The sequence below is a fragment of the Rhyacophila brunnea genome, unplaced genomic scaffold, assembly GCF_057557595.1.
Source record: "Rhyacophila brunnea isolate RB1 unplaced genomic scaffold, BYU_Rbru_1.0 scaffold_3, whole genome shotgun sequence".
In the NCBI taxonomy this organism is placed as follows: Eukaryota; Metazoa; Arthropoda; class Insecta; order Trichoptera; family Rhyacophilidae; genus Rhyacophila; species Rhyacophila brunnea.
This window is the reverse complement of record NW_028232965.1, coordinates 39,076,186-39,099,137: the sequence shown is the minus strand read 5'-3', so window position 1 is coordinate 39,099,137 and position 22,952 is coordinate 39,076,186. Positions and strand designations below refer to the sequence as shown.

At 34.0% G+C, this 22,952-nt stretch overlaps 1 protein-coding gene across 1 annotated transcript; it reads right to left on the bottom strand.

Annotated features, from left to right (window-relative positions):
• Window positions 1-1,680: 1,680 nt before the first annotated feature.
• LOC147068338 (dynein regulatory complex protein 1) lies at window positions 1,681-22,710 on the bottom strand. Its single transcript, XM_085952969.1, has 14 exons — window positions 22,574-22,710; window positions 21,507-21,703; window positions 16,546-16,781; window positions 15,257-15,463; window positions 14,176-14,343; window positions 12,893-13,105; window positions 11,195-11,250; window positions 9,830-9,950; window positions 9,633-9,740; window positions 3,701-3,891; window positions 3,531-3,622; window positions 2,818-2,986; window positions 2,528-2,691; window positions 1,681-2,012 (listed from the first exon to the last, which is right to left on the bottom strand). Exons 1-14 carry the CDS (start codon window positions 22,708-22,710, stop codon window positions 1,852-1,854), a joined length of 2,220 nt encoding a protein of 739 aa, XP_085809095.1. The 3' UTR covers window positions 1,681-1,851.
• Window positions 22,711-22,952: the final 242 nt, after the last annotated feature.

Below are 22,952 nucleotides of genomic sequence, written 5' to 3'. Positions count from 1 at the left end.
CTTATCTTTATTTATAAGAATATATGTCATATTATAAAATGGGTAATGTTTTATATCGACAAGCCACTTAGTTGTTAATTTTTTCTCACAAAGCTGCTTTGCGAATAAGGTATATTCCGTTGCTTATATGCCAATGTTATTTTTCAGTACGCCATTTTGTGATGTAAATATATACGCACTAGCTTATAATATATATAACAAATAACTATTATATTATCATCATCATATTAATCTATACAATAGTGAGCATCTTATGTTAAAAAAACTTTAGCCCTACTCGAATATGCATAACGAGACCTGTGATAAAATCATGTTTGGGTGTGCTTCGATGATCCGGTCACAACTCTTCACTTTTTTTTTGGAATCAAAGAGACTTTTAGACTCTACCTCAAATAAATATCAAAATTTCTTTTTTATGTAAAAATAAGAGGTTTTTTTAACCTACGGTAGCTCATCCGGTTTTTGTATATCATTGAGTTAGGGCTGATTTTTTTATACTTATTACATATTTATTTATATGATTGTGTAGTCAACTATAGATCTATTGCTTTATTGTGATTTAAATTGACATAATATGCAATAGTTTCAGTTAAGAGGCATTAGGATTATGTAGAAAACTAACAAATTAATGTTTATTTTCCATTTCAAATAATAGCACCATTTAGTGGTTTAAATAAATAAATACAGAGTATTTAATTTAACAAAGAAAAAAACATAAAAATTTGACCACTGTATAGAAAATGGTTTATTTCCTTTCTCAAATATGTGCCATATGAAAGTATTCGACGTCGTTTTTGACAACATTTACTTTCTTCCAGCTATTTTGAGATTGGACATAAAACGTTGAAGTAAAATTATTTATAATGAAAATAACCTATCAATTACGAAGTAACAAACATGATTCTTATAGAAGTTGCCATGTAGTGGAGAAAATAAATGTGCCATGAGTTGGCTATAAACAATACTGTATTTTATTTATTCATATTACACAATGAGATCATAAACCTGCGCGCCCATTAGCCGGCCAGCCGGTATGACTAGACGCAATGGCCCATCAATACTTGGTCAGCGGACTAACCACCAGATTTTGTCGATGCGCAGTGATCCCCTCTTAGATCCGTGTGTACCTTACCTTGCCTTATTACTTCCGCAGCGGTACTCCTGTTTTACCTCGCTTCCTCTCTCTTCATACCCAGACTGTACACAGACTGCGTGGTTATGTTCATCTACCGGCCATCGGGTAGAGTTGCACCGGCTGGCTGTCATAATAGGCTTGCAGGCTAAAAGTTGTCACACAAGGTGAGTCTATATTTCAAGAAGAAAGTACTGACTGAATGGTATGAAATTTTACTTTGGTCCTTTGTAAGTCAGTTTGGCCTTCATAAATCTGTGGTTGTATAATTGGAAGACATCTTTACAAAAAAACAAACATACCTACAATGTTAGTTGAAAACTACTTTTTAATTAACATAAATGAAATACATAACTTTCAATTTTAGTAATTATTTCAGTTAGTAAGAATATAAATAATTGAAAGCTAATTTTGAAAAATGGAATTTGAATGCATTGTTCAAATGCGCTCCACATAATTATTGTGTAATAGATACAAACCTACAAACTTATCTGAAGAATGGGATGGGGGAGCCACTGTCGAAAACTACCCAATCAACTCGTAACTGGACAAAATCTGACATTCAAATGACTTTTCAAAATAGCATCCTATGGTAGTTCGTAGTTCCATTTTTGGCCATTCTACAGATAAGTTTGTAGGTTTGTACCTCATTTTCTTGGTATATATTTGGACTTAGGCACTTTTGAAAATCATTTCAAATATTATGTAGTCATTTCATTTTAACCATCGCTTGAGAATTGTGGTCTAAAGCTTTTGCTTATAGGGGCGAGATATTTTTGTTTCGGGATGTCAGTAGACGGGACATGGCCCCTCAGAAGGTGTTGTAATTCTGAATTCTGCTTACGAAGTCGAACTACTTCATCATTCAATTTTTGACGATCTGAAAATTGAAATAGATACAACTGAAGTTTTGATTTTTTGCATATTCACATGAATATCTCAATCTAATCCTTAGAGCCTCTGCACACAGCCACCTGACCCGACCGCAGAGTGGCCACTAGTGGACGCGGTTAACTGCGGTATAATGTTTTAATGGGTTTCAATAAACACTCCAAACACTAAGCGCTTGAATGGACGTGTTCGGTCCACAAGCTGTGGCAGACAGCGGCGCTCGCTGCTAGTGGATGACAATAGTGAACAGGTGCTTGCGCCTTAAGCCTACCTAATGGCTACCACTAGTGTTCAGTGGCTATGTGTACGGTGAGGCTTAGGGGCAAAGAACGTTGATCTCATTTTTTTCTACTTCACAGGAGAACCCGAACACAATTAAATTTTTATCACTGAAATGATTTTGAAATATATGGAAGTTAACATTTCTGTCCAGTACTTCTATCTATTTTTATGTTTTTTTATTTTCACTTTCAATCTATGAATAATTTGATGATATATATTAACCTTGCAAAATGGGTATATATTTGTTAAGGGCACAAAGAAGTCCATCCCACAATTTCTGCTTATGATTCGGAAATATATGCTTATACTTTTCCCAATACATGGCGACATCATCAGGTTTTAAGAATCTCGATATTGCCATTGGACCTTTTGTGAGAGCTGTCTGTCTAAAAACAAAAATATACTATTTTAACATGATTTAAAATTTTAATAATCGAATACTCTCGTACAAGTTGCCTTTTTGTATAAATTAATATATTATTTTTGATGTTATCAATTATATAAAAAGTAACCTGTTTTCCACGTCTGATTCTTTAACATTGTTAACAAAATCTCTCAATGCGTTAAGTGCATGCGCCGAATCTACATTCAACTGGTGGCCATTTTTACACAATACTGGCATGCTACTTGCCTTGTGAACTGTCATTTTTTCGAAAGAACACACTAATTCCCTTGTTGACTCTGAAAAATCAATCACTCAAGTTTTAATGCACCACTAAATATTGCTAGATTGACACGCATGCCATTAAATATTATTTGAAACCAAATAATCTGGTTGTTTTGCTTGGCTGTGGGGGGGGGGGGGGGGGGGGGCAATTCTACGATTGAAGTTCGATAATAACATTTAATTCACCAAAATATTGCAGGACAGTTGGAAAATACTATGTCTATTTATTTAGTGAACATGGACATTATGGAAGGAACCAAAAGTATCCAAAACAAATTCTCAAGAACATCACTTATTCCGCAATAATGTTTGTGTTGCATATTTATTTTAAATTGCTTGTTCATTGATAAAAAGCTATCTGTCAAGAGTTCAGTTTTTTTTTGTAATAAATGGGGTGATAAATTTTAACAAGGGACTAAAATTTTAAGTTCCTCGACAGTCGATTCCTCAGCACAAATTGTCACTAACATCGCTATTCCTATCGTTTACCCTAACCTCCCTTTACATTCACGCAACAGTCATCAGGTCAACGTTGAAGAACAGGAAGTGCGGATTTACCTTTTGCAACGTTATCTATTATTTGCTCTGCTTCTTCCAAGAGAAGTTCTTCTGATTTAGTCATTTTCAAATCCACATCTACTGTTCTGAAACTGCAGTAAATATTGTCATAGAAATTTGATATAATATATTATTATCTACTCATTAGTTAAAATTGTGTTAATACAAACGTGCATATCTTGTGATTATCCAGTGTAGCAGTTGTTGCATCAATATTACCTACAACACAATCATATATATTCGGTATCAATGTAATGGTACATTGTGTACTATACAAAATAATTATTACCTTTAACTTACTTTGGCTATCTAACGGTGTTTCTTGTAGAATTTCATTAACATCTGAATGGGAACTCCCCACCTATTTAATATTCAACATTTGAATTATTAGGGATACAAAATGTATTATATTTAGAAATTAAAATGTATACAAAAAATACTGATATTGACAAAATTATTAATTCAATAAAAACATTGTTAAATTGACAAATTATTCAATAAAACAAAAAAATACGCAAAGATCAAGATATTCTTTTGGATAGCAAACACGTCTTATGTATACAACAATATGAATCTATTGAATGATGTATTCGTGAATAGTTACTAATTTTTTTTTCAAATTTCCATTTAATAAAATGTCAAAAAAGCTATAATCTTTTCCTTTTTATGCTTACTATATCGTAATAATTAGGAATTAAATCGCTCGAGACATTATTTGCAATCTGACATGCGGTCATATTCGCCTGCGGAGGATTATCAACCAGTCGGGTAACGATTGTCAAAGAAGCAATATATTATGTCATATCTATGTCCTATCCATAGTCAATGTAAATGTTTGCAAATATTATTTTTACAAGAACCATCAACATTTAAAATAAATGAATAAATTCAGTCACCCATTTCCTGGTATAATATAATATGATAATTACAGAATGGACATAAATTTATAATTGATAATTTTATTGACCCAACTATTGTGATTGACCCACTATGCTATTTTTACTAAGGGCCAAATGCAAAGATGTAGACATTATGTAAAACCAGGGCTTTTTTTGTAATGTAACACGGTGGAACGGCGTTCCGGCACCTTTTTTCACGGTATTTTTAATGTTTCAAAAGCAATTAGACGAAACAATGTTCGCGCTTACATAGTACAAGTTAATTTTCCTGAGTCATCTGATATGAAAAAACATATCCTGGAAAACTATCTCGTTTGATATATGCATTGAATTTTATTACCATTTCTTCAAGTGAATGTGAACGCGAATTTTCGCAAATGAATCTAATTATTACCACATTAAGAGTTTGAAGACCAAAACAGTTTCGGTACTTTTGTTCATCAAACTCGTTGGACCACCTTTGACACTTTTCGATCCTATCAAAATACGTTGATCGGTGGTTACTCAGTGGAAGACATTCGGCCATAGACTCTAACACTAATAAAAGGAATTGAGACTACTTGCCAGACGAGAATTGGACTGAGCTTTGGAAATCACCATTGCCACCACAAAGGGGCTGACAGGCCTCTAGTCTGGGGGATCAACTAGATAAGTGAGATAAATGCACATCACAAATTTGCTCTAATCGTAAAAAAAATCGCCTGCGGTACTATTTCCTTCAGGCGTATTGACATTTTAAAATATGTGGTTGTGTAATTGCATTTTTTGGTTAATGATTGTTAATTCACTGAATACCCTTAATTTTACCTCAAACACCATTTGAAAAACGCTACTATATAGCGTCACACCGTCTTTAACGTTAGTGATAGGTAGGGGGCCCAACAAAGATCCTAGACTGGGGGACCGTTTCAGGATGTGGGGGCCATGGAAATCACTATATACTTTTATTCAAATGTATGATGTTTTTACAATTTTATTTTTTACAACTTTAGTTGTTTATTTGTATTAATGTTTGTTTAATTTTGCGTGCGCTTCGTGGCATAGGAAAAGTTACTTTAAATGATATTTGAACATAATTTTCTTTAGTAGGTAAGAAGTTTGGCAATACGTGTGTTCCGGCACCTTTATTTTTCAAAAAAAAGCCCTGTATAAAACTATCTATAAATAGTCTATACACTGTAAGAACTCGGATAGCTAAATCGGATATACTATACTGTCCCTGATTTTTGACATGTTTTTTTTTTTGGACCATGTCCGATCCTAATAAGATCATAATATGGGCCTCCACAGTGGAGGTTTGTATTAACAGATGTTATTTTTAAGAGAAATGTATGTCAGCCACTTGCTCAACCTATTGGGTCCATACTCTGACTCATAGACAAATTGAAAAAAACAATATATGTACTTGCCAGACCCAGGATTTGAGCCTGGGACCCACGACGCTATAGGTCGATGCTTAAGCCGCGCGGCCATTGTGGGTTACATTATATTGTATCTACATATTTGATTTCGACGCGGACGAGACGGCTTCCGTGTCCCTGTTAAACGGCCATTAGATGCAATTAGCATGTTATTTAAATGTGGTAATTAAAAGGTACGCAGTGATTGTGTTAACTATGAATTTACAACACTATTCTTTAAAAACTTGTTTTTTCCTGAACATTAGAAATCAACAATATAAATCATTAAAATTAAAATGTAACTGACACTCTTGTAAAATTACAGCGTATTGACAAATATTGATATTATATACCACATCGTATTGCGCTAAATTCTATTGGCGACTGCGTGAAAGAAATGAGATATCCGGACAGTATGTATATTCAAACTAAATGCTATCCTAATTCGGATCATGTATAATTCTGAAAAAGGCTTGACGATGACGGAAAATAAAAACCAGACAATTATGCATTGATCGCAACATTGTTGGAATGGTTTATGATCTAGGAACTGGACCGATTAATCCCCCTTCACTAAAAAGTTTCTCCTGCAAATTCGGAAACTATCGAACAATCTCTTAGTTTACATGCATGCAAGAATAGATATAGCTCTACAATTCGATATGGATTCGGGCCGCCTCGTGAAGAAGTTTCTTAACCTTTTAACAGCCCAGCTGAAAGTACTAGGTATACTCCCCAGGGCCCAGGAATTAATTATATTATAAAAAAATTAAAAGAATAGTGAAAAGTCCAATATAATGCACTTACATATATGAGACCTCAATTGAAGTTCGGCGAAAAAGTTTTTCATACACAATTTCGTGAAAATGTCTGAAAATTTTCAGGTATGGTAGGGTTGTCACAACACTGCACTTACAAGAATTAGTTGATTTTTTTTTTTTTTTTTAATATAAGTATTTTGAAAAATAAATTTTATAGTATTTTTGTAAAATGTCACCATAAATACTTATAGCACTAAGAAGTATACTAAACACATTAAAATCACTAAAAACTTTCTTGTGTATGGAAAATTTCGAAGCACGGTTCAAAACACAGAGCAATGTCGCACTGCTTGCACAAATACCTAGTTTCTTTCCGTCTTTTCTGATTTTTTGTATTGGCACATACATAACATCTTCTTGCCGCATTAATTTTATTGTTAGTAGGTGGTATTTTACCCAAAAAATGTCTTTCTGTTAGCCTAGAGGGTAAGGGTGCTTTTCGCTTCAAAAGAGTTTTTGGTTCTAACTTATGTTTTTCGATCAGTTGTCCGATGACTTTCAATTGAAATTCACCCAGCGGTTGTTTTTTTCCAGTTTTTTGTTGGAACAATACATGGGCATTCAGCAGAGATAAATCTATCAAATGGAAAAAAAGTTTTTTGTACCATTTGACAGTTTTTCTTGTCGAATTTACAGAAGAAATTATCATATCACTACGATCCACAGCACCCATGTTTTTATTGTAATCAACAATGCATTCCGGCTTGGAAATCGGAATTTTAGTCTTATAGTCTACTTTTCCAGTAGGTTTGAAAGTATTGTTGTGAATTGTGGACAACATTGTAACATCCTTTTTATCCTTCCACGCCAAAGCCATAATTTCGTCAGTATGGAATGTATCGGTTTCCCCTTTTTTCAATTTCTTAGTAAATTTGGGCATCCCAATTCTGTTTCTCCTTACGGTTCCACAGGCATTCGTCCGGTGATCATAAAGATACTTGAATAACGTTGGGCTGCTGTACCAGTTGTCAATGTACAATGTATGCCCTAGTTCCAAGTATGGTCCAAGCATCGTTACCACCACGTTGCCCGATATACCGATGTAATTATTTTTCTCAATTTCAGTTTGTTTTCCGGTATAAATGATTACATCTAAGACAAAACCAGTTTTGCAATCAGCCATTACAAAAATTTTTATTCCGAAACGACTAGCCTTCGTCCTGATGAATTGGCGGAATAAAAGTCTGCCTTTGAAAAGGAGAAGACTCTCATCAATACATATGTTCTGATATGGACACATGTACTGCTTGAAAGAAATTTTCAGTTCCTTCAGGACCTGTCTAATTTTATATAGTCGATCTCCGGGAACCTGCGTTTCATTGTCACAAAAATGCAACATTCGATGCATCAGTTCGAAACGATTCCTGGACATGGTTTCGGAATAACATGGTGAAAATAACAATCTGTGGATAGACCAGTGTTCAGATATTTTATTCCGTGAATTCCTTGACATTAGCATACACAGCCCCAAAAATGTGTACATATCATCAATTGTGCAGTCTACCCATCGCCGTAGACGATCACTCAAAACTGTGATATTTTTTGTGGCAAATACAAATTGTCTGTTGGTCTCTCGGACTAACATTTCAACAAAAGAAATATCGATGAAACATTTGAAATAGTCCATTTCGAGTGCATCCGAAGTCAAATTATCAGCTTTGCATCCCGAAACGTTAGCATCGAAGGAAAATGCGCGTGGCTCAAACATATCCGATTTCCACTCAAATGTCGGTCTTTCAGTGGATTCCGGTGTGATAATTTCACTTTCATCGACTTCCAAAGTTTCCTCAAGTTCGACATCCGAATCATCACTTCCATCGTCTTCAGATTCAACTGTTTCGATAAGGTTATCGATTTCACCAACTTCGTCGATCTCATCCATTTTGAATAATAAAATTTGTAAAACTAAACTCGTAAATAAAACACTTTGTATACGCAAATCGAATCCGAAATACAAATGAAAAATAGTCACAACACTTAGTTCTTTGTCAATTTCTATCTAAAAACATCGAAAATCTTTCTTTTCATTCAAGTTTAGTAGGTAAAATCTAAAACAAAACTCGTAAATATAACACTTTTTTATACGCAAATTGTATATGAAATATAAATAAAAACACTTGGTCACTCAATAGAAATTAAATTTCAATGTAAAAACATTGAAAACATTCCAATTATAACGCAAATCTGAATAAGAAAGCATTCCGAATTAGCATCCCGACTAAATGATATTCCGGCGACAACTGACTCATCACTATCGAATCATACCAACTGCCTATTGTACAAGATATCCCAGTGTGCAGGGGAATTTTGAGCTAACCCTGATTTGGCCTCTCGGGAAATTCCCTTATTCTCGCGATGTATGCGCCGTACAAATGTTTTTTGCTTGCAAGGTCTGATCAGAAATGTAGTTACACGTTTTAAAATTAAATAAATAAATATTTGACTCATACAAGCGCGTAGAACGGCTCGGCGTATATCGTACGGTACGGGCGCCTGAATCGCCGCTGTGCATGACGTAAACGTTACGTTACGGGCAGCTATCAGGTTAACAGATCTTTTTTACGAGAAACGAATGTCACCTTGTTGTCAACTTGTTCAACCCATTGGGTCAATGCTGTACATCCAAACGCATTGAAAAGCAACATGTGAATTTGCCAGACTCGAGATTCGAACCTGAATCCATGATACATAAGCGGATACATTACCACTCATCCATCGTGGGCACTACAGACCGATTTCTATAAGCTGGCGTACACGTCATCACGGTTCTTTTATGAACTAGTGGAACTAAATTCCCCCTGCTTCAGCATCTTCACACTGCATTATATCCGCCCCCGCCAACTCCATCGTCAATGCGATGCTAGTGAAGCGATGACGCGTACGCCAGCTTATAGAAATCGGAGTCCTATATCCTTGATAATATGTATAAAACAGAAATATTAGTAGTGCTAGTTTCTAGCTCTAAACAAATGTTTTTCTTACACCATTTTCACTTTCATCTCCAAAATCCTTGCAGATATCACAGTAAGCATATTTCATGAAGAATGTGCATAACATTTTTATATCATCTTCATTTTTAATTTTTAGAGCCTTAAAAGAAAATTATAATATGTAGCAGTTATGTATTTGTCTTAAAATGATTGATGTAATATTTATTTTATGACAAAAAACTGACTTACATTGAATATGTTGTCTATTTTGCACAAAGTCACTGGCGTCTTTTCATATTTCTCTAAAAGTGGCCACAGTCGTTCTTCAATTAAAAATCCCGAACTGTCGGCAATCATTTTTAAAATATGTTTTATCTGTAAATAATTAACAATACATTGAAAAATCATATTGCAGAAATACATAATAATTAAAACACATTACACTGCATCACCATGTTCGACCCTAAGAGATGGGCTGAGTGGAATTTGTGTTTAAAGATTTTTATTGTTTTTATGAGAAATGGATAATTTATATGGACATAATATTCTGTTCTATCAATCGTCGGGATTCTAGGATTCCGGATGCATCAATTGGCACGGAGTAGTCGTAAGTGAAATCAGCATTCCAAACTATAAAATAAAATAAGTAGTACACTGAACTCCCCATTTACACGGTAGATACGTTCCACGCGATACCGTGTTAAAAACATTACAAAGTATACAGTAAAATTTAATACTTAAAAAAATCAAAGGTAACAAAAATTATTCACTATGTTTTAACACATTCTGGCCAAATTGGTCTCCAACATGCATTCAGAGTTCATGGCTTTGCACCATGTTATTTCAAAATCGCGTAAAAAGGGAGTTCAGTGTATATAATTATCTACCCACCCACCAATGTTTCTATCAACTTGCTTCAGCCATTTCTATATGCAACATTGATGTATACCTTTTTCAATTTATTATTTTGAAGTCAATTATAATATAATATGTGAGAAAAATATGAATTCTTTTTACTATAAAGTATTTAAAATGTACATCTTACTACTCTGCAACACTAACAATGTTTAATCCGTTACATATTATAATGATTCATTCTTTGTGGAATTAAAAAAATACTATGCACTATCGACAATGATAAGTGATACATTAACATCTGCGGGAAAGGCACTGCTGTAGCAGCGTAATTACAATTTTTTTTTTTGAATTTCATAATATCTCTTCCAAGATTTACATACCAATTGTCTCTTAGATTCATTTTCTGCTATGTTTTTTTGAGGACTTCTATGTGTCTCTGATACATGTTTAACAACAGCTGTTTGAAAATCCATATTACTTTCTGAAAGCAAGAAATAACAATATTCATCAGTGTTTTATTGTATTCCGGATAAGCTATTAGAAATAGGAAAAAATTAGGCCATTTTGATTTTATTGTAATGTTTAGAAATTACATGATATTGAATAGTCATACCAATTTTTTGCAGATTATCAATTGCAAGTCTAAACGATGGCAAATCTGACTGTTTCAGAAGAAGTAATTTTGTATCTGTCCAATTCAAGCCCAACATTTGTTCGTGGATTGTTTTATCTATAGTATTTATTGTCCTGAATAACTTATCAGCCCTCTCCTTATTCATCCTCCAGACTTGCTGATATTTTTTTTCACTTACCTATTTGATAATGATAATAAATTAATTAGATATATATTATGTAATGAAAGAGATTTTTGAGTAATTGAAAAATTTTGTGTAATTTATATTTAATTCAGATATCATCAATGTTTATAGAAAATATAGATGGGTACGTATAACTTGAAATATTTTTTATATACGATGGCCGCGTGGCTTAAGGGCCGGTCTATAGTGTCGAGGGTCCCAGGTTCGAATCCTGGGTCTGGCAAGTACACAAATTGTTTTTCAATTTGTGTATGAGTCAGAGTATGGACCTAATAGGTTGAGCAAGTGGCTGACATCCATTTCTCGTAAAAATAAAAATCTGTTAATACAAACCTCCACTCTGTGGAGGCCCATATGATCCTATTAGGATCGGACATGGTCAAAAGAAAAAAAAAAAAAAATATATTTTTTAGAAAAACCATTTTTAAAAAGTTTAAGTTAAAATTATGTATTACACCTCTTACGTAATTAATTCGTCCCGAAGATTTTCGTGTAAGTCGAATAAAACTTAAAATCATGCAATTTTTTAAATAATATGTGTTAGTTTCAAATGATAAGTGAACATAAAATGGACCTACATACATACATTTAAGAAAACATTGATTGATGAAGTGCAATCCCCAGCAGCATTTCCACCAAGTAAAAGGGTTAGCCTATCTTTAGACACATTGAGTCCTGGCATAGATTTATCTAGTTGGGATATTTATATGTCAGATCTGGCATTTTTTCCAATAAGCACAGTTTTGTTCACATTAAAAATTTGTTGTGGCAGGTAAACCTCATTTTTATGATTTCTGCTAGACTCTTGATGAAATTCATGGCTTCCTCTATATCTGCACAACTCGGCAGCCTCACCTGTTACTTTGATGTTGTCTAGTTTATGACGGCTTTTAAATTTTTGAAACCGTCTGTGGCTTGCAGTGAATGTATTAGTATCAACACTATCATCATTTTTACACTTGTCTTCAAAGCGACTCAAGGCTTTATCCTGTATGAGTATAAGGCGTATTGGAATTTGTTATTGCTGCATATCTTCCATCCATATAACCAATATTTTTTCTATTTCTTTTATTATTCCTGTTTTCTTAGTAATTATCGTAGATTGCATTACATAATAATATATAACATAATATTTTATGTAAACCAATTCGCAGAAAAACAAATTGCAGCAAAAAAAACATATTTTTAAAAATCGCGTAAGTACGAATTCACGTAAGTCGAATTCGCATAAGTCGAGGACTTGCTGTATTGAAAATCTATTGACAGATTTGAAAGGAATTGTTAAACTAAATTTTAATGATATAAATGATCATAAACTAATAGTAGTACACTTTTTACAACTTTTTTTGTTGCAAGTTTATCTATAAATTTAGAGATAAAATTGTGTTAGATAGCAAGCTTTGTATCATCGCTAGTGCCATGGTTATTATCTTCTATACAAAAATGATCCAAAAGCCCCTGGGGACTGAACTAAATTATAAAAAATGTCTATAAAAAGTAACTCTTAGCAGGGTGCTTTTATTCCCGAAATATGCATTCAGTGGTGTTAAAATTGGATGTAATTAATCAAGGACACACCACCTTCTAAACTCTAAAGAAGCTGCTGAAATAGTTGGGTAGTAAAAATGTGACTCACATGAGCAAAATGATCAGCTTTGGATTGTAAGTCAAGCATGGCATCATGAAGTCGATAGATGTCTTTGCTAGCCTTAGTTTCTTCTATTGTTCTATCCCTTTGGGCAGTTTTTATTTTATTTCGAAGTTCGTTTATGATATCCTGCATTTTATTCAGTCGTCTCTTTTGTTGAGATCTAACAAACACATTTTCTTCTTCGCGTCGCTTCAGGACCTAATATTATTTTAAGTGTTAGGTCGGTACAAAATATGACTAAATATTTTGAAATATAAAATGAGTTTTACAGCCACTATATTTTCTAAATTACATGCGGCAATTTGTAGATGCCTAAAAGCCTGTGGAGTCGGCAATGAGGGCAACACATTATCAAATTATATAGGCGTGTTGTCAATCGTATCAGTCCAGGCTATTTCACTAAACATTGTTGACAATAACAGGGAGGAAAGAAGAAAAATGTGGTAACATGGTTCAATAATTTTTGTTCGGTTCTATATTATTATGTTGACTTGTCTACTGTATTATATAAAAAGATCAGCCAAAATCTGCAACATTTTTGTGTCACGTTTTTCTGTCCTGGTAAAAAGTATTTTCATCTTCTATCCCGTGTACCCAGAAACATGTATACAGATACAGGTGCTAATGCGGTGACAATATGTTATATTAAAATAAGGATGGTTCAGTACTGCAAACATAGGGTCTCCATACAATGGTTTTAAAGTAAAACTAACATTTTTGTTAATGACAATATCAATCTAAAATATCCGCTAAGGGCCATTCTACACAAGCAGGGAGAACGCTGTGGTTCATTTGCTACCGACCGCTCCTAAATTTTACAAATTACATGTGGCTGTCAAAACACAGTAATAAACTTTTTAGTGTTAACAGTTTTTATAAAGCGCTGAACACAACCGCTGCGACTAATCACGCTTGACAAAATGTACATATTCATACTGTGAGCAATCCACACAACCACTGCGGGGGAAAATCGCTTCATATAGTTTCATTTGCCGTTTTCCCGCAAGCGGTAATGATGCCTCCTGAGAGGTTCTGATCGCCGACTGCTTTCCGAATGCCTCCCTCAACCGGTAAAACATTAGTGTAGATAGGCTAATTATAAACCAATTGTTCTGTTTGATAGCGCTATCAGTCGCGGGTGAACTGTGGTGTTTTACCTATTTGTGTAGAATGGCCCTAAAAGATTTGTTGTGGACAGGATTTCTTTTTTAATTTTTATTTTTTTATGATTTAACTCTTATTATAATATTATGTATATTATAACTTACTTGATAATTATAATCTATCTTTTCACTATTAATAAGACATGTAGCCTTCAATTGCTGAAGTTCCTTTTGCAATGTTTGTATTTCGTTTTCTAATTGGATCTTTGATGCCCTGTATTTTTCTCTGTAGTGTATAGTCAGTGCATCCATCTTTTCTTCAAACTCATCTAACTAAAAACAAAGGGTGAAAAGTGATATTATGATTATTGGGTACAGTTGACTCTTGATATAGGTACGGGAATAGATGGGAAAACGTATTCCCAGGATAATTGATTTCCCATAATGAAAATATTCAAAACTACTCAATACACTAATACAGTGGAACCCTGATTTTACGGGCCTGAAACTTATGTTTTCCCGCTTTGTTGCAAAATTCAATTGTAATTAAATTTATTTTTCCATTATGGAAATGAATATTAGGGTGCAGGTGCATATTATCAGCAGCTATTTTTATATACACATAATATGTAGTGCCCGAGGCCAAGTTTATACAACGCGGTTGATTCTGTAGACACTGTGATCACATTATTGTGTTATTCGCTGATTTGACTCGAATGTTACTGTTGCTTGTTGCTGACATTTTGCATTCTTTTCGTTTGCATAATTGTTATGTTTTGTTTGTTGTTTTGTGTTGTTTTTTTTCTGTATACATACTAGCATTGATGACGTATAAGACGAAACCTTACAAATCAATTTATAATAATAATAAAATAGTTTTATATATGCAAGCCAAAAATATGATTTTTTAATAAAAAAAATAATTACATTTTACCTCTATTTAGGTTTTTTTCGTCAGTTTCATGAAAAACATAAAATTGGGGTTTCACTGTATGTTGCTTTACAGCGGAGATAATATATTCTCGGAAAGCTGGCTGTAAAGCGACATGCTGTTTAATCTACACAATTTCCAAAAGATCGGTCCATATTTAAGAAAATCTCATAGTTTATTGAATTTGCATTTTATTGATTCATCAACTGTAGTAGTAATTAATGTTTCAAGGATTTTTATGTTTCTAATAGGTATTTTTCTGAGGATCAATAATGCATTAATTAATGATTTTAGAATTAGGTATTATTACTCTACCTGTACAAATTTTTTCTCAATATTTGATACTTCTTCACTGTCTCTTTGATCGTATAAGACATTCCATCGTTTTTTATTGTTTTCTATTGAAATAACTCTTTCTAATTCAATTGAATTCTCAATCATGGTTAACTGTGATTGATATGCATTTTTCATCAAAAGGACTTGAGCATCGATTCGTTCTCCAAGTTGTTTTATGTCATTTAGCTGAAATCAAGTATTAAGTAAATTAAAAATGAAATTAGCAAAAGGCATATTATTGTTTAACGTAAATTTTCACTCTCGATTAAACAGTGTCCAGGCACACAGAAAGATTCACTTGGAAAAAATATATGTAACACACAAGCTACATCGCATGAGAGTCACCGAGGAGTATGGAAACTCCACAACTAGTTGGTGCCACTGACTGACGCTCTTATCTCGTCTACTGCTTACTGCGGTCCCACAGTTTCCTGGGTATATTCTACATAACCAGACAATCTGCCCTTTGATTTTGCTGGCAACATCCTGCTTATGGTTACAACCACTAGTCGGAGCCTTAATTTTACTATAAGTCACTGTGACCTGTTGCACCCACAAGTATATATCGTGTTTGCGTAACTTAACATTCCTAATTATTATTAGGATCATGTCTGTTTGTGTTTTCCATGCCATGTTATGCTGTCTTTTAGATAAGTCGCATAGCAATTCTTAATTATATTTTATCATTTCAATTATATTTTTGCCATCCATGCCATACCTAATCACAGCGACTTTGAGTGCTATTAAATTTTGTTCATATTGGCAACCATTCTTTGTGATTTGATGACACTCCAGTTGCATAGCAGTTAATTTCGTTGTGATTAGGTATGACACGGACATTGGCCAGAATCCAATGTATGCGAGTTTGAGCGCTGCTCCGTACCAGTATTTTTTCAAAAATAGTTTTTTAATAGATATGTTTCTGAGGTATGTATATTAATGATAAATAATGCTTAAATATTGTGACTTAAGCTTCAATTACATTGAGCTTCTTTACGAGCTGTTTGTTGGCGAATTTATAATCTGCCTGTAAAGTCGCCCAGTGTAATCATCGAATATGTTAGCTTGTTCGATGATTACACTATGCGACTTTACAGGCAGATTATAAATTCGCCAACAAACAGCTCGTAAAGAAGCTCAATGTAATTGAGGCTTTATACATTGAATAAAAAATAATTTGAGGTTTTATTCATTCCTAGTGGGGTCCGGACCCGAACACCTCTCCTCGTGTGTGCCTCGTCCAACTAAATTTTGGTTATTTTAGCAACCTGTTTCTGGAGATCTTTGTAAAAAGTGTCATCTGCTTGCTTTAATTCCTCCTTTAGTTCCTGAATGATCGAATCTTTTTGCATCATAAGGTCTTTACATCTCTCCTTTTGAACGTTCATTTCACTTTCAATATCCAGAGGGTCATTCAGTTCCAATATTGGATTCCAATTGGCCGATATTTCATCAAATTTTTCCTCCGCCAGTGATGCCTCAGCTTCAAGTTTTGCCAAAATCTCTGCATTTGAAGATGATAAAGAACATATTATTTTTAACAGGACGTACACCGTGTCACGGAACCGTGATCCGTAAATTTAGTATACCGCAATAAAATTATTTCTTATTTTACATTAAATTATTATTAAATAAAACTATAAAAATATATACAGTAAAATCTTACAAATGAGACAGGACGAGGTGGAGAGAGAGGAACAAGGTTTGAGTGCGAGAAAATAATCATTGATATGAGATTACTTTGGTAAACAATAGAAAAACAGCATGTTTTCTTACTAACCATAAAACTTGACTAATTCAAAAAAATATATGTTTTGAATCTATTACTTAGGTCAGGGATAGCGAACCTTTTTACGTATACGTTCCAAAATTTCCGAAATATAATTTTTTGACTCTGACGTGCCGAGCAGTTTTTCAGACAAAAGTTCCGTGGTGGGCCGCAGTCGAGTCGTTTTTTCACAGACAGCTCATTTTTTTAAGACGGCAATTCCGCAGTGGGCCACAGGCGAGTCGTTTTCTTAAAGAATTTTTTTTTTGCCATTGGATCGCAATGGACTCATTTTTTTAGACGGCAGTTCCTGGGCGGGCCGCAGCCGGGTCGTTTTCTTTAAGGCAATTTTTTTTTTCGGTGGACCGCAATGGACTAGTTATTTCACAGACGGCTCGTTTTTTTAACTCGAAAGTTCCGCGGTGGGCCAGACTTATGAATTTCGTCGGTTCCGTTTGCACATTGATTGATATACAGTACACTCTCAGTAATCCACCGCTCGATTATCCGACAACTACTATATTCCGCCGTTATTTTTACTAGTTGAAAGCACAAAATCAAGCTCTATAATTCGCCGGTATTTGATTGTCAAATTCAGTAGTCCGCCGCGTACAAGTATACAACGCAGATAAGGCGGGTTTATTTTGGAAACTTCTCCTTTGTAAAACGTACATTCAATGCGAAGAAAGTAATGTACCAGGGAGGAAAGTGCCCAAGGACTGCATCACAATTATGCCGTGCTCCAATGCAACCGGGACACACAAAATGAAGCTTTTAGACATAGGGAAAGCTAGGAATCCTAAGCCATTCAAGAATATCTGCCTCACTGAACAACTGGTTGTGTCAAGTGATTTACTGTTTATTATTTAGTTAATAAACTTAGTTTATAAATATGTATAATTTAGTAAATACTTGATTTTAATTATAAATAAAACCGTAATTTGCTAGTACAAATTTTTGAAAAAAACTATTTTTACGAAATACCTGTTTTAATTTTTACCATATTTTGTATGTATGCACTATAATTCGCCGCTTTCACTAATCTAATTAATTAATTAATCACTAATCAGTCACACTTGTCTGGTTTTTGGGTTGGCGGATTACTGAGAGAGTACTGTATATTAAAAAACGAAGATAATACGCATTTTAAAATTTTTAATATTATATAATCTAATATATAAAAATTAATATTTGTGTGTTTGTGTGTTTGTTTGTTCGTATTTAATGCGCAGCCATACCGTTCATCCGATTGCGATAAAACTTTGTAAACTTATTGCTTGCACTTGCGGGAAGAGTATAGGCTATACTGATATATAAAAATGAATGTCTGTCTGTCTGTATGTCTGTCTGTCTGTGTGTCTGTCCCGTATGCGTTCCTATACCATTCATCCGATTGCAATGAAATTTTGGAAAGTGGTTGTATGCACACCCATGAAGGTTTCTGAATTAGAAAAATCATCATCTTCTTCTTCTTCTTCATTCTATTTTCTTTTATTCGTATGGTTCCTATACCATTCATCCGATTGCAATGGAATTTTGGTAAGTGGTTGTATGCACATTCATGAAGGTTTCTGAATTAGAAAAATCATCATTTTCTTCTTTTTCTTCATTCTATCTTCTTTTATTCGTATGGTTCCTATACCGTTCATCCGATTGCGATGAAACCTTCGTCAGTTGTTGCGTTAACACCCGCAAAGGTTTCTAAAATAGTACAACCATCTTCTTCTTCTTCATTTTATCTTCTTTTATTCGTATGGTCCCTATACCATTCATCCGATTGCAATAAAACCTTCGTCAGTTGTTGTGGTAACACCCGCAATGGTTTTTGTATTAGTACAACCATCTTCTTCTTCTTCTTTTTCTTCTATTCTATATTATTCTATTCGTATGCGTTCCTATTCCATTCATCCGATTGCAATAAAATTTTTGTCAATAATTGTGCCAACACCCGCAAAGGTTTCTGAATTAGTACAACCATCTTCTTCTTCTTCTTCTTCTTCTTCATTCTATTTTCTTTTATTCGTATGGTCCCTATACCATTCATCCGATTGCGATGAAACCTTCGTCAGTTATTGTGGTAACACCCGCAATGGTTTTTGAATTAGCACAAGTATCTTCTTCTTCTTCCTTGGTTCCTATACCATTCATCCGATTGCAATGAAAATTTGGTAAGTGGTTGTATGCACATCCATGAAGGTTTCTGAATTAGAAAAATCATCATCTTCTTCTTCTTCTTCATTCTATCTTCTTCTATTCGTATGCGTTCTTATACCATTCATCCAATTGCGATGAAAATTTGACCAGTTGTTGTGCGCAAGCCCGCGAAGGTTTCTGAATTAGTACAACCATCTTCTTCTATTCGTATGCGTTCCTATACCATTCATCCGATTGCAATGAAACTTTGGTGAGTTGTCGTGCGCACGCCTGCAAAGGTTTCTGAATTAGTAAAACCATCATCTTCTTCTTCTATTCGAATGCGTACCTACACCATTCATCCGATTGCAATGAAACTTTGGTGAGTTGTCGTGCGCATGCCCACGAAGATTTCTGAATTAGAAAATCATCTTCTACTTCTATTCTTATGCGTTCCTATACCATTCATCCGATTGCAATGACATTTTGATCAAGTGTTGTGCCCTTGCCCGCAAAGGTTTCTGAATTAGTACAATCATCTTTTTCTTCTTCTATTTGTATGCGTTCTTATGCCATTCATCCGATTGTGATGAAATTTTGACCAGTTGTTGTGCGCACGCCCGCGAAGGTTTTTGAATTAGTACAACCATCTTCTTCTTCTTCTATTCGTATGCGTTCCTATACCATTAATCCGATTGCAATGAAACTTTGGTGAGTTGTCATGCGCATGCCCACGAAGATTTCTGATTTAGAAAATCATCTTCTTCTAATATTCGTATGCGTTCCTATACCATTCATCCGATTGCGATGAAACTTTTGTCAGTTGTTGTGCGCACACTTGCAAAGGTTTCTAAATTATTATTATATAAAATACAAAGTTTGTTGTTTGTTTGTTCCATCCAATTTAATTTTTTTTTACTACATATTAATAACATTAAAAACGTTTTCATATTTTGGATTCGATTTTAATTTAGTGTTCTTATGTTTGACCTTTACTCCTATTAGAATTATTTTCATATTGCCATATTGTATTACACAGATATTTTAATATTAAAAAAATAATTAACTCTTATTATTTTTCAAATATCTAAGATAAATATAACCACGAAGTGACCCTGTGCGAAGCCGGGTACTTCAGCTAGTGAGATCCCCGGGGTTCCAGCGGCTAGCTCAGGTATCCATCGAACCCCGGATTCACAAAAAAAAAAAAGTACGATATATTTGAGGGTGGAATTAAATAAAACCACGTCTGTCTCGTGTAACTTGGTATTAGCTTATATTTTACACTTTCTTTACATGTTTAGGTTTTTACAATTAGTTACGCAGGTCCGTATATGTCGGAAAGAGGACGCTTACTAATTTATTTCTTTTTTTAAACTTCGCGTACCCACGCCATTCAGCAAAAAGGACTCTCGTGATTGGCCAAATTTTATCGCGTGATCCTTACGATTTGACGAATCACGAGGACCACCTCGGCGCAGGCGCGCGAAGACTTCAACGTTGCCGGCAAAATTTATTATATTTGAATACTTATATTTAGTCTTAAAATTATCGCTTTCATCCATCATCATTTATACTTTTTAAATTAAATTAAATTTATCTTAATTACACCTCCGCCCAATATGCGATTTTCACACACCGGACGAAGGCCTTTACTTATGAATAAAAAATACTTACGTGGTTGAGCAAGGAATCAGATTAGATGTTTTATGAAGCCGTTTCTAGAGGTCAGGGTTACGTTTCGACTTATAGCTACTAAATGATTATTTTACACCGGGAGAAGCCCGCCTGTAACAGGGGTGTATCACTAGTAATATATATTTAGGTATTTGTAAAACTTTTTTTGAAAAAAAAAAAACTTTTTAATTAACTACCTATATATTTATCTACTTTTTTTCTCTTCAACACAAAACATTTGCGTGCCATGCAAAATCATCTCGCGTGCCATAGGTTCGGCATCCCTGACTAACGACATCTTATAAAATAATGCTTTATAAAAATGATGTAAAAAAATGTTTTTATTGTATTAAGTTCAATCCAAGATATATTTTCCATTGTTATTTCAGATTTCCTCCCCTTTTCCCCTTAAATTTTCAATTTCTTGGTGATAGAATTCTCTCTGATTTGAAATAGAGAATAAATCAAACTCCCTTCGGCCAATACCTTATTTTATTTTTCAGTTTTTCATACATTCCAATCCGGTAACATCAGGTATTATTTAGTGCCAGAATAATGAAGTCCTACTTTATATTAGGAATATTACTGTACTATTCTAAATAATATGTGACTGCTACATAAATATTTAGCTGTGTGAGTGAGAAGGCTTACCCCTCTTTTTCTGAAATTCTGCAAAACGTCTGGCGACCTCACGTGCGTCACTCGCCACTCGCACATTTGAAACACGTTCCTCACCATCGGCAAGCAAATGTTGGATAAGAGCAGCGCTGTCCACTGTTTGTTGTTCCACTGGATTAAGGATTTCCTCATCCTCAAAAGTCTCCTTAAACTCAGCGGTAACATCATCCCTGAAGCGTATCCATTGATTTACAAATTTTTCATAAAATATTTACATAGTATCAAAAAGTATTTTCCAAAATTTCATACTCCATTTAATGGGGTATGAAATTCAGCATATGACTAGGTACTTTCGATAAAATATTAAATTTCAATAAGTATGTACAGTCGAACTCGGTTATTACGATCACAGATATAGCGAGATCTCGGATGTAATGAGGAAACATTCGTTGACATTTTAGTTCATGATTTTCTCCATACATTTATTCACTGTTATAACGAGCAACTTATCAGATATACCGAGCTAAAATATCGTCAAAAATTTTCTTAAAACTGTTAATGTGTCGACGTTTAAAAACATTTTGACTCTAAGCAATAAAATCCGACCGGACAGGATGCCGCCGGGATCGCATTACGTTTATGACACTAGTTAAGTACCTACCTAATTGGTGTTTTCGCCGACAATATTGAAAAAGTATCCATGCATATGGTTGAAATAAGTAAAAAATCCAAGGTTTGTGAAGTCAGTAGGTACTTACCAGCGTTTATTACAATAAACAACTTCTTTTGTAGTTTATGAATGCCATGCTTGTTTCGGTGATTTTTACGATGGTTTTCAGATTTTATTTTCGACTTTTTATGTTATGTGACCGCTCATTTAAAAATACCTATTCTCTGTTATAACGAGTAACGCTTATAATGAGCAAATTCAGTTGGTCCCATCTTCCTCGTAATAACCAAGTAGGTATGTTAAAGATTATAAAAATGGTATTATAGGTACCTACTATTTCCTCCCATTTATTACAAAATTTTTGCACTATGCATACTTCTGAATAATTTATATTTTACATTGATAAAACTCAAAGATATTGCAGTGAAACCTTTTAATAGCATCTTGTCTTCGTTGAATTCTTAATTCTCTTGCCGCTTTTCTATTCACTGCATCATCTGAAGGAATTTGTGGCTCATTAGAAGAAGATGCGTCAATTTCCTCTTCATTTTCTTCTTCATCTAACATTCTTAAAACCAATAATTACCCTGAAAAAATCTATTACAATTTAATTGTTTTATATTTCCCAGATCAATGAAACAAAATCGTTTTCTATTTATGGTTGCTTAGTAATAATAATATTATTCTCATTGTTAGGCAACCTAACAACAGATTTTTGATACCTACTATCACAGTAACCCACAAACAGGTAGTTTTTTACCTGAAAAAAGTTTAACCGAATAAAAAAAACTCATTAGGTCTATAGCAAT